This window comes from Poecilia reticulata, chromosome 16, assembly GCF_904066995.2.
Source record: "Poecilia reticulata chromosome 16, P_reticulata-male-v2, whole genome shotgun sequence".
NCBI classification, from domain to species: Eukaryota; Metazoa; Chordata; class Actinopteri; order Cyprinodontiformes; family Poeciliidae; genus Poecilia; species Poecilia reticulata.
In genome coordinates this window covers 30,301,253-30,313,949 of record NC_088845.1, presented here as the reverse complement: position 1 = coordinate 30,313,949, position 12,697 = coordinate 30,301,253, and the positions used below count along the sequence as shown (strand labels likewise).

At 40.6% G+C, this 12,697-nt stretch overlaps 1 protein-coding gene across 4 annotated transcripts in view; it reads left to right on the top strand.

Annotated features, from left to right (window-relative positions):
* vps13b (vacuolar protein sorting 13 homolog B) overlaps nucleotides 1-12,697 on the top strand; it is a 312,384-nt gene that overhangs the window by 235,696 nt on the left and 63,991 nt on the right. For all 4 annotated transcript variants that reach the window (XM_008432898.3, XM_008432900.3, XM_081617077.1 and 1 more), the window contains exon 42: nucleotides 10,684-10,880. In XM_008432898.3, coding sequence (XP_008431120.2) covers nucleotides 10,684-10,880 — 197 coding nt within the window. The remainder of the gene's footprint in view (nucleotides 1-10,683; nucleotides 10,881-12,697) is intronic.

The window sequence follows — 12,697 nt, the reverse complement described above, 5'->3', positions numbered from 1 at the left end:
GCTCGCACATGTCACCAACACAAACACTCAACACTTTCTCAGTTTCTGCTTTTCATACAAACCCCTGATCTTTTTTTTTTTTTTATTTCACCATAAAACCGCAACAAAGCGAGACTCGTGATTTATCAAGCAACTTCGTGTTGCATGTATATCTTTATTGCTTCAGTTGTATTGGGATGTCTGCTGCGAGGTTGGGGTTGTAAGACGTAAGACGAGAAGAGTATGCACACATTCCTCTCCCAGGTCCCTGCCTAACATCACCTGCACTGAAAGAGCAGCAAACGGTTTTAGATCTGGGCTGCGCGCCATCGCGATTCCCCTGTCAGGACTCGTGTTACGGAATGACCGAGACCTCTGCTGTCTCTCCAAACTTGTAATACATGCTCGGACAGCTGTGGAAGTCATTCCGCGCTCTGGTGTGAATAGCCAGGTGCCTTCAACCCCAGATGAGGTTATATTTTGGCAGGTCTGTTGCGGCTACTGAGCCTGCAGGGCCTCGGTGGGGGTTAGAACATCCTTGTTTTCCTCCCATCACTCATCCCCCGTCTTCCTACCCACCGCCTCACTGTCCAGATAATTACTTTGAATAAAGGATGGAACCCGATTTATTAATTTAAGCTCATTTGTTCCCCCCTAAAGCCATAACGGAATGCTGTCATAGCAACTGTTGCTCATTTTGAAACCTTCCATTTTTGTAATTGTCTTTCTCAGCATCTAAATCCTGTTTTTTCAAATGAATAAATGCCATTCTTATTATTAGATTTATACTATTGTTGTTTCTTATTTATAAAAAGCAGCTGTAGACCAAGAGATGATTTATCCACATCTGTTGCGATATATTACAAGAATTCATTAAAAGTCCAATAAAAAAGTAGATTAGGATAAAACGGCACATTGTTGCAGCGATGTAATGTTTCTCAAGGGCTTTGACAGTTAGGGAGGGAAATTCAACAACAAAGTTTTAATTCTTATTTATGTGTTGTTATTAAGATTCCTATTATTAATAAAAAAAATGTCTGGGTTTTTTTATTTTTGTTTTGTTTTTTTGTCCAGAGATGAAAGACGGACCCAATTTTCTTACTTTCTCAGCTCCTTCATGGCTATTTTTACCCAAAAAAATTATCCCCCCTTAATGTTAAGCTACGTTCCCTCCTCCTTTCCCTTCTGCTTTTCATCATGGCTTATCTCCCTCATTCTTCTTGGACTCCCACAGTCGCTCCACCTACGATGCAGATGTTCGCTCTGTTTATGCTTGCTGGCCCAGGAGAGGCAGGGCACTGGAAGGTGCTGCAGCTGCGCGACTTTTGAGCGCGGCCCCCACAGCTGCAAGGACTGCAGCAAGCACAACGCCGAAGCCTCTTGCTGATTGGCCACATATTGGGTTACAGTAGGGACTGGAGCACTTGGATGTGGGAGGCAGAGAAGATGTAGTGATAGACAGTAAGGACAAGGTTAGGCCGGGAAGGAAGAGTCCAACAGATAAAGATTCTGCGAGGGGAGGGGGCGAAGAGATACTGTTTTGTCGTCTTCTCCAAGACAAACAGAAGCCTCAGTGTAAGATCTACAAGAGGATGTTTTATTGCCCACCAATGAAATGTGAAAAAGATTCTTTTCTGGCTAATGATGCAGTGTGGTAACAGTATGTAGTGCCAGTCTTTCATTATTGGCTTCACAGTTTGTTTATATTTAAAACTCATGTCTTTAACTCCCGACTGAGGTAAATGTGACTGACTGGTTTCTATGGACGTTCACATTAGAGCGTTACAGCAGCAGCCTATTGGAAACGGGGTTTGATTAACATGTGGTTTCCATATCGCTCCTCTCTTGTCATCTGTCAAAGAATTATTACATGCGACAAGACTGTTAAAAGGAATCAGGTAATGGGAGTGTAAATGCTGCAGTGCTGAAAAGATGACACTCCAGGCACACATCTTTTACTGAAAGCACTTCATTTTGGAATTAGAAGCAGATATTTGCAGCGGGGTTTTTTTGTGGGGGTTTTTAAACGCAACATTAACTAAATAGGGAAATTGACATCAGTGTACTTGAGAAATAAGAACATGGCTATTAAATCATAAATTTAGTTCTGCAAGTTTGGAACCGAAGAATGAAGAAGAGGAGAGGTTGTGAGTCCATCACAGAACAACAATTTCAAAATAACAATCTGAAAAAGTGTGTCATGCTATTTTCTCTCCCTTCATTATTCAATATTTTCTAGAACCAGTTTTTGTTGGTATTATCTCTCAAACAACTTTTCACATCTGTGGACAGAAAATCTGCAAAACAACTGGAATTCACTCAGATTGCAAATAATTTTCAACTCTTGATCTAGATTGTCTGGACTTTGACTGGGCCAGTTTGACTTTTAAATATTAGCTGATTCGACTCCTCTCACTTGAACCACACCATACAGCTGAAAGGTGTGCAGTTCTCTTGGTTTTCAGATTTTCTCACGCTGTAGTTATATTTTTAAAAAAACTAAACTTTTTTTTTTTTTTAAGACGGGAAAGAAAAGATTAAAAGAAAAAAATGGGGCCTGAAAATAAACAAATGCCCAACATTGCATCTCATTAATATTCACTGTAGCTCAAAGTGCTTTACACAATAAAAACATAAGAACATTCTAAAAACATAGAATAATGAAACTAGTAACCAACATTACAATTTCTCAAATGCCATCATCTAAATCAATAAACGGAGATAGAAGGCCGAATTTGTAATTGTCTTTATGTTTGAAGGTTAAGGTCAGACTCCATCTTTACACCCAGATTTCAGGTCTGATCTCTAGTTTCCAGCTGTAATAACTCTCTAGATTGTTCCGCTTTAGGTCCAAAGATAATAACTTCAGTTTTGTTTCTGTTCAGCTGGAGGAAGTTATGACACATCTGTTCAGTGCTTGGATGGTTCTGAGTCACCTGGTGACACCGTAATGTAAAGCTGTGTATTATCTGCATAATTATGGTAACCAATCTTACAACTTACTATAACTTGAGCTAGTGTAAGCGTATAGGTATTGAATAATGAGGGGTCCCAGGACTGAACCTTGGGGTACCCCACATGTTGACAAGTTTCCTATTGAAACAAAGAAATTCTTGATCTCTGTCAGAACCAGTTGAGTACTGGACCGGAGAGTTCTACCAACTCTCCAGTCGCTTCAATAATATGTTGTGGACAATAAAGTCATATATAAAAAATAAGCTATTGGATCTTTTTTACCACTTTTTAACTACATAATTCTTAGCCAATGCTTTTTCTACATGATTTAATAGTAAAAGAATTTCCCTTCATAAGTGTTATAATATTGTCTTAAAGCTTTTCTACATCCCAGATTTACCTCATTTGACTTTCTGTAAACCAGTCGTTACTGATCCTCCTTTTTTTTCTTTTTTAAATTATTACTGGTCTAAAATGACCAAATAGTCCATAAAATTCCACACACAGCAGTAGCCAGGCTTTTCCTCCGCTGGAATCTCACATATCTAACATGTTGTCTGTGCAGAGAGGGAACCTGAAGAGAAAAGAGACAGCGCTCTGAATTTCTCAGGCCTATAAAGTTACAACATAGCCATTTGGAAGTGGAAACTGATAGTTGTGAAGAAATGGAAACTGTAAAGGTAGGGAAAGAGACGTAATGTATAATAAAGAGAGAGGAAATTAGCATTAAACTGTCTGATCATTCTCTGTCATTTAGACAGAATGTTTGGATGATTTATAAGTGGAGTCAGGGGGATTGAACTCCTGAGCAGCTAAATGGACTCTGACATTTTTATACCACTCAGCCTCCTTGTCACCTGTTTTTCTGTTTTTGTCATTCCCGACACGACGCGGCCTCTCCTCCTTTGTTGTAGCTCTTCTCTCAGCCGAGTGTAATAGATGAGCAGGAGAGGGGCTAAATGGGGGCAGCAGGGGGGGTTCACTCCTTGCCTTGCTGCTTGCTCGTCCCCAGAGCAGATCATATTAACATTTTATAAAATCAAGATTTCCTGCATTTAAATACTTGCGGTTTCCCAACTGGTTCCAGTATCTCGAAGGGGAAATTCAAACCACCTTTCATTACTCAAAGTGAAATTGCTGGCTGTGCTGGTTTTTTTGTGTATAGTACAAAGGGAGCGATATCATAAGCATTGGCTTGTTGGGGTTCAGCTAAGAACCGGCAGGTTTCCACCTGCAGAGAGAGTACTGGAGTTCTCCAAATAGTGAGGAAATCAGCCTAATCCCACCATGGGGGGAACAGAGGAGGAGACGCTAAAAAGAGAGGAACAACCTAACTTCATAAAATAAGCGCAATGTACATTCTGTTCTCAATTAGATTACCTTTTACCCACACCAGCTTAGTTCTGTGTGCAAATAGGTTAATGTCATCATCCACTGCTGTTCAACAAAGTTTCCAAATTGCTCTGACTTTTTCAGACAAACCTCACACCATCCGCTTCCCCGCTGCTGATTTTATGCATGACGGTGTTAGGATTGCCTTTCATGTGCCAGCGAGGCTCAGTTGCTATGGAAGCCCTGCTGGCCTGAGACAAATGCCATAAAAATGTCCTGCGATGATCGAGCAACCTGCAGCTACAACCATTTCTCAAGCTGCTTTGTTTGTCATGTTTTTTGTTTTATATATATATATATATATAAAATTCATGCATAAAAAGCATGCATTTTTATTGATGCATGCTTTTTATGCCGTTTGTAGAGATACCGTACTTGTTGACAGTGAGTTTTGGATCGGATGTCAGGTGGTGTGATCTGTTGCTTCAGATAAAGACGTTGAATCAGAACGAGCGAGACGCAATTATAGCCAAGATAACTATTATTTTAGAAGGATGGTGCTCGAGCAGGCCTGCGTTAGTCCCAACTATTGCACTATAAAAATAAAAGACTTTCCATGTGGTTAATTTGATCTTGAACTTTCTACACCTCATCCACCAAAAACTCAGCTTCTTTTCCAGTTTCCAGTTTGGCTTTAAGTAGGAAAAAACAACCAAAATAATAGCTCAAAGATCTCAGCGTGGCCTTATTCCTGATTTTCCACACTGATTAATTTTAACGTATATCAACCCATATGAGACAGCATAGCAGGAGTCATATTCAGAACAATTTTCATTGCATTTGCTGAATAAACATTTGCTCAAGACAATGTCAATTCAATTTGTCTCCGAGCAGATAAGAAGTAGCTCGCTGCGGATTTTTTTTTCCCCGGCATATAGGCATCAGCAAAATAACATAATAGCGGTGTTGATATTGTTAATAAAAATAATGGCACACGACGCTGTGCTTGTCAGCAACCATGGCCTCCGAGTAAGCTGAGGGAGTCTTCAATTGCAGAAACATTTTTTTGAAAATTTACTAGTAATCACACTTTGGCCAAGCCCAGAACCCTGAAATAATTTCTTTCTGTTGTGTATTTGCTTTAGAGTGCCTGCCTTGAGTTAACCTTCTGAGAAACTGCGATCACTCAAACAGATCCAGAAAAATAAATCTCCGCCGAGTGGTAGGTTTCAGTTTTTTCCTAAACAGAGCTGGGTGTCAGGAATGAAAAGATTTATGCGAGCTGCCAACACTTTTGAATCCAAAAATATTTGTAAGCAGTTTGGACTATTTAAATACTTAAAAATTCCTCAACACGGTGCTCAAGGCCTTTGAACCGCCCGTCCGAAAATGAGACCCAAAACATTCGACACATCATTTCGACTGATATTTTGCCCAAGGCCGAGCTGCCAGGCTCACTTTGTTGAATGTTTGAGGAAAACACAGATTGGACTCATCCAGCTGGAGGAATGTCAGCTATTCAGACTTGCATATTGTTTTTCAGATAAGGTACACACACAATCAGGCAGAGGAAGCTGACACTGCCCACGCTGCATCATGTACTTGCATACAAACGCACACCTGTGTATACACACATGATTTCCTTTGTCTTTCCCAGAACTGGAAAAGTCCTGCTCTTAGATATACAATCCGTTGGACTTTTGACAGGTGTGCTCACCTCCCCGAACCTTTTCCGTCTCCTGACCAGCAATGAATTGGTTGTCATTCATCTCCACTTTCTCTCCATAGCAAGAACTGCAATTGGACGGGAACATGACGCACATTCAGCCGCGCACATGTACTCCACTCTACCATATATGCCTCAGATATCCATTTCTGTATGCCGTCATGTGTATAGGGTATCACAGGTGCAGAGAAAGAGCACGTATGGTGCTTTAGCAAACCGGCTCTGGGAGTTCTCAAAAGGGATTCGGTGAGTTTCCGCTCCGGTTGCTCGGCGTTGGGATTGCGGGTGCACAACTCTGTCAGGTACAATTAGGAAGAGTTGATTCTAGGAAAACCTGTGTGACAGTTCATGCATGATGTAAGCCTCCAGTTACCTCATTCGCTTGACAAATGGACACACACACACACGCACGCACACACACACACACACACACACGCACACACACACACACGCACACACAACATTAGTGTCTGTGTGTTGAACATTCCCAAGAGTTTGGTAGTTGTCCAAGGAGCTGTACACCTGCGGTGAACAATTCACTTGTTAACCCACATACACACATGTATTCATGACTTTCCGCCTGCTGTTCTTCAGGTGTGTTCTCAGGAGTGCTCTGCCACTTTTCATCCATCAGTAGCAAAGTAGTGCAGGCCGCCACGGGAAATGTGAGAAGCTGGTTTCGTTCTCACAGCAGAACGGGACACATTTCTGTTCATTTTGGCGCGGCGCCCTACGATTCATCACATCTTCTTTAAAGGAACGCATGAGCAGAAGCTGTTATTCAGTGTGAAAACCAGCCACAGCTTTTCAGCGCTGATGATTGTCATACGCTTGACAAGCATTAGGCATCTGGCCATGTGCTGTTATGGTGGAGATGAGTTGCAGTCCTACTGTGTTGGTGGTCTTCTGTCATTTCTTGACAAGATTAGAAATTTGTAGGTAGTCTTTTTTTTTTGTCTGATGAAGGCAAAAATCAAGGTTGTAATTGAAGCAACCCTAATGATGTTTCTTTTCAAACTCGCAGTGAGAGCAGATCAAGTGTTTCAGCTGGGTGATATTGAGGCAGGGTGCTGTAGAAAGCAAAACAAAAAAAGAAGCAATGGCTTATTGCACTTTTCATGTTCTGTGTTCAGTGACTGCCAGACAGAGGTGATTGGTGTCCAGTCAATCTTTCCTATGTACAAAACTAGAATGTTTAAATAACTACCCATTTTAAATGTGATTAGATTTAAAGGTAGATAAGACAGATGGAGAGAGTTGTTATGAAGCAGTAGAAGTCAGCTTTGGTCCCAGCCTTGTAAAAACCAGTCTCTTGCTCTCCTCTATACTTCGTCCAGAAGGTCTGGACTCTCTGATATTTAGAAATTATTGCTTGCTGGAGTCTGGACTCTGTTGAAGTTTCAATCATTTGGATTTGATTTTGGAGAAAAAAAATTATTTTGCATTCCCTCGCAATTACCAAATATTGCTTGCTGCAATATTGCCTGTCTATTCTGTATACAGTCACAAATGTCCATTTAAAATGTAAAATATATATACACATTACAAGTCTCAGTGAAAATGTGTTTATTAGAGGTGTGTCGATCGATCGGCCACCGATCATAATCGGCCGATTTCCGTGAAAAAGTGTATGATCGGTGATCGCCGATCACGGTCTCTTGTTGCCGATCACACAACCCGATCACCTGCTTGTCATTTTGCAGCCTGCGTGTGCAGCTCGTCTCCTCTTTCCTTCACACTGCGCAAACACGCAGCAACAAATCCTAAGCGACGTGAAACTATAACGCACTGAGTGACTGGGGAAGTTTGCGTGTTGCGGCGGAAAATTGAAGCACATGGGGTGAAGCACGTCAAAATGCATCAACACGACGAATCTAATATGGCATAAAAACAATGCCATGCTTGACTGAGTTTGGCTACATCGAGGCTCACTGCAGTAAAAAAGACATATGGAGGATCAGATAGCAGGTAAAGCAGCGCACAGCTACAAACACTCACCCGGATTAGCATGACGGTCAGAAAGCTAAACAAATAACCCGCAAAATTATTTAAGTCTTCGTGTAAGACGCTGGTTCTGCTCTCGCTGTTGAACCGCTGCTACGTGCTACAGGTAGTAATATTTCACAGACGGAGCTCCGCTTCTGCTCCTGCTCCACCTGGTAGTGACTCTCACACCGAACCTCTGCTTAAAGCTGCAGCATCTAACCTAAAAAAATTTATTTTACATACGTATTAAATGTATGTAATACGTATGTATTACATACATACGTATTACATACATATACGTATACGTAGTTTTAATACAGTGAAAGTATTAAAATTTTCACTGTCCTAACATGACAGATAATCTCTGAAAAAATAATCGATCTCCTCCCAGTTCTGCATAATTACTCTGCTCAGTCAGAAACAGCCACTCAGAACTAGCAGTAATCAGCTAGCCGCCATGCTATCAGAAAGTTTTCATTCAGTAACTTTGGATTGTTTATTGTAATGGATCCTGTATTTGTAGTAGTAGTAGTAGTAGTAGTTAAAACTTTATTGTCATATTGCATACACAAGGTGAATACAAAACGAAATTTCGTTGCATACAGCTCAGGACAGTAAATATGTATATAAATATAGAAAATATAGAGTGAAGGAATAACAGTAAAAGAGTTCTTTGTTCTGTGCAAGAGGCAGATATAATGTGGAGACCAGATTTTCAAGTGCAATACGGTTGGGAGTTCAGCAGTCTGATGGCAAGTGGAAAAAAGCTGTTTCGGAACCTGGATGTCCTGCACCGGATGATTCGAAACCTCTTTCCAGAGGGCAGCAGGGAGAACCATCCATGCTGTGGGTGTGAAGGGTCTCTGACGATGTTTCGGCCTCGGGACACGCAGCGCCGGGATGAAAGGTCTTGAACGGAGGGTTCAATTTGCCTTTGAATGTTAAGTTTTATAATGGAATTTTTTTTGCAATGTTGAGAGGTTTTATTTTGACTCTTTGCATTATTTAGCCTCTTCAGAGCCTTCATATGTTATCAGTCTGTTAAAGATAGTATTATTGATAGCAGTACAATTTGCAGAATGCCTGTTTTGTTTTTTTCTTGGAAAAAGTCATTAAAAACAAGTTTTTGTCGAAATTAAGGTGAATTCATGGTTCCTTTTTCCACATAATGTAACCGGTAGTGTTTATGATTTAAAAAAATAATAATGTGATTGGTATCGTTGATCGGTATCGGTGATCGGCCCTCATGGGTGATCGGAATCGGCAGGAAAAAACCTGATTGGCACATCTCTAGTGTTTATATATTCTTAACTCTTTTTTGCAGAAAACTAATTGAAAATTGTTTTATTCACTGCATGTTTATGTCTGTTTGTGTAAGGCTGAGCTGGAACTGCACATGAAAACAACCCTTTATTAACCATTCAGACCAACACAACAGAGACACAATCATTTATTACCCCACGATAACACAGAAATAGTCCAAACAGTTTGGATGTATTTTTTCCATCTCTATTCTGAAGAAAAAAATATAAAACTTCAAATATTCCACGACATATTAACATACATGGAAAAACCTTATAAAACCCTTTATAGCAGAAAGTTGGTGGCCACTGTAAGAACGGCTTTCAGTATTCAATTGTGCCGCATGAACTGATCAGTACATTATTGGAAAAGAACGCAAAAGGAAAAAAAAATCCTCCATATCCCTTATGGGGCTCCGTATGATACTTGTAAGCCGTCAGCATATGTTTCCTAATCTGGATATTAGGAAAGCTATCTGCTGCATATAAGATATTATCAGTTATATTGTCGTTCTACAAGTCCTCCCCTGCTAGAGTCCTAAAAGCATCTGTGTTTGAGGTTTTGAAGCCCACTGCAGTTTTTATTAATCACTGTATAATTGCAAGAGTCCAAGAAAATCACTTGTTCCTGATGGTTCCACCAAAGATTGTTATAAAAATCTGTTTGTTTGAAATGAGCAATTTGGTCTGAGTCCTAATTTTCCTTAAATCAAGATTATTTAGTAGATATAGCAAGGGTGCAGATGAAAACATCTGTGCGATTAACTGGTGTAAAAGTATTGAGTTTAGTTCTCTGGCAATCTGATGATAAATGACAGACTTTAGGTTGGAAGAGTAACACTTTGAATGTGTGTTTGGTGTTAAACATTTAGCTTTATCACTGAGTTTAGAACTGGGACGGTTGTTGAGAAACAAAAGAAAGTCACAGTCTCGCATCTTTGTGTGCTCCAAAAACAAATACCTGAATCTCTAAACTGTCCATTTAAATTTTTTTGTTTGGAAGGCAAAAGGGAACAGGAGGAACTATGATTGACCATCATGCTTAAGTGATTATGTGTTCTGCTCATATAATGGATATTGAAATCTAGTCAAAACCATTGAGTGAGCAACTCGTGATATGACAGAGCACTTTTCAGGACAGCAGCTGTTGTTTGGTACAGGGATACTCCTTTTCCACATTCTACTGATGTTCTTCATTAAATTGGGAATTCTTTTTTTATTATTATTTCATGAAAGGTAGACCCGAGAAGGATAAGACATTTAAAATATTTAATCACATAATAAAGTTAAGCACAGACCAGATGCCAATCTCTCGACATAAACAGAAAATGAAGCCTCTAAATAAGATGCATATGTAAAAGTTACTTTTGGAAGTCGTGTAAATGACTGTGTCATTTCTTTTAGGTACCATGCAGTCTGGAGTACTGGGACGAGCTCCAGCAGGCCTTTGTCCCATACAGGGAGTTCAGCCTGTCAGAAAGCTGTTCCTGCCAGCTGCAGCTGCCCAGCCTCAGCCTCACTGATCAGCAGAAGGAGCTGGTGGCCTCAGACCTCTGGAGGATTGTGCTCAACCACAACGGAGAAGGAGGAGATGAGCAGAGGTGAGGCACACTTCTGTTTTACCAGAAAAGTTGCGACACCTGCTGGAAAACACGTTCAGGAACCGGAACGGACTCCAAAGCTTATTGGTTGTACAGGCCTATGAGGGCTGCTTGGAACACAGCGTTGCCTTTAATAATCAAATCAGGACCAACCAGAACAAGGGTGTTGAACATTGTCAAGCTTAAAGTTTCACTAACATTTACAAATAATGTTTCTTCCATACGTTAAAACTGTCACCATGTTGTAACAGTTTAATATTAGACAAATAATTTGTGAAAAGATCGACCTCCTCCACTTCCTCCCAGTGTTTGTATTCTGGTCTGCAAAAGTGCATCTGGTCAAAAACGACCAATCAGAGCCAGGAGGAGTGTGTCAATCAACCTCCTCTATGCTGCTAAATGTGCAGCATACAAGAAAAACAACTTACTGTTCAAGGAATACTGTCATCGGTTGCTATGCTAACTAGCCTTAGCATTCATGGCAGACTTTGCTGAAGGGGAGCAGCTGTAGAGTAGCACAGAGAAATATGCTACGAGAGTGATTGACAGCGCTAAGACCCTCCTCCTGCCTCTGATTGGTCATTTCTGACTGAGTGGTGGATTTCTGCAGCTAATACTGGGAGAAGGCAGAGAAGCTCAATTTTTTCACATATCTATCTTACACTATCACAGCATTTATGATCATTTTAACAAATATGAAAAAAAAAAAAACATTTTTCATGAAAGTTACTGCTTAATGGTTTTGTAATATTGTGAGATTTTATGGCTCCAGATCTTGTTACACCCCCGGTAGAAGCAGGAGGAGATGAGACTAGAAAAGCGCTGCATTAGAGCACAAACATATTTACTATATGCACCTCTAGCTGATTTTAAATGCATACACTAACCTTATTGGAACGTACATCAGGTATGTGCATGGATCTGAAGTCTCCGTTCCCATCGGGTGTGAGGAAAAACAGAGGCAGAGTGCTCCCAGACTGCAGAGCACAAAGATCTAAAATGTGTCCCTCGCCCCACATCTGGTGTGCAGGAGCAGGGAGCGGGCTTGGAAGGCGTTCAGATAGGCCTAATGAGATTTCCCAGCACACCAAGTGCCTGTCAGGGCCCATCCGGATTCCTTCCTGCTTACCTTGAGTGTATCTAATCGAGGGGAAGCTCAGGGGAAGCACGAGTCAAACCCCCTTCAGGTTGGCCCGTGAGCCGTTAGGCCGTTCTTAGCCCAGTTTGGGCCGGGCCGGGTCTGACCAAACTCTAACACTTCACAGAGCGTGCTCTGACTTCATTCTTCTCGCTGCCACTGGCTTCTCTACTCGTCTCCCCTGTGTCTCCCTTCGCCTTCTGTTACGTCTCTGGGGTTTAGATGATTTTCTGAAATATGTTGGTCTGCCATTTTCTCCTCTGTTTCTTATTTTATTTTATTTTTTATCTTCATTCTTTTTTATTTATTTTTCCGTTTTTGCTTCCTTTTGGGATTTAGAGAAACGTTTTGTGGAAAAATAAGCACCAAGCCCCACATTCTGTGGGATTTAGACAACTTCAGAAAAGAAAAAAATATCTAAAAGAAGAAACAGAACTCTCTTAAGGGCCATATAGTAAAACAAACATCTGTATTTCATTACAATCATACCCCAAACACTACATTTCCTTTATGTTTAAATTATTTGTCTTTTTTGATCAAAACTGATCCCACTTTCCTTACTCTCTCATTTCATCTGCCATACTTTTGTTTCCACCAGAAAAATAACTTGGCTGGCCCGCCAACTGGAAGTAATGAAAATTGTCAACATATGATGGTTATCTTTTTAAGGAGCACTCCG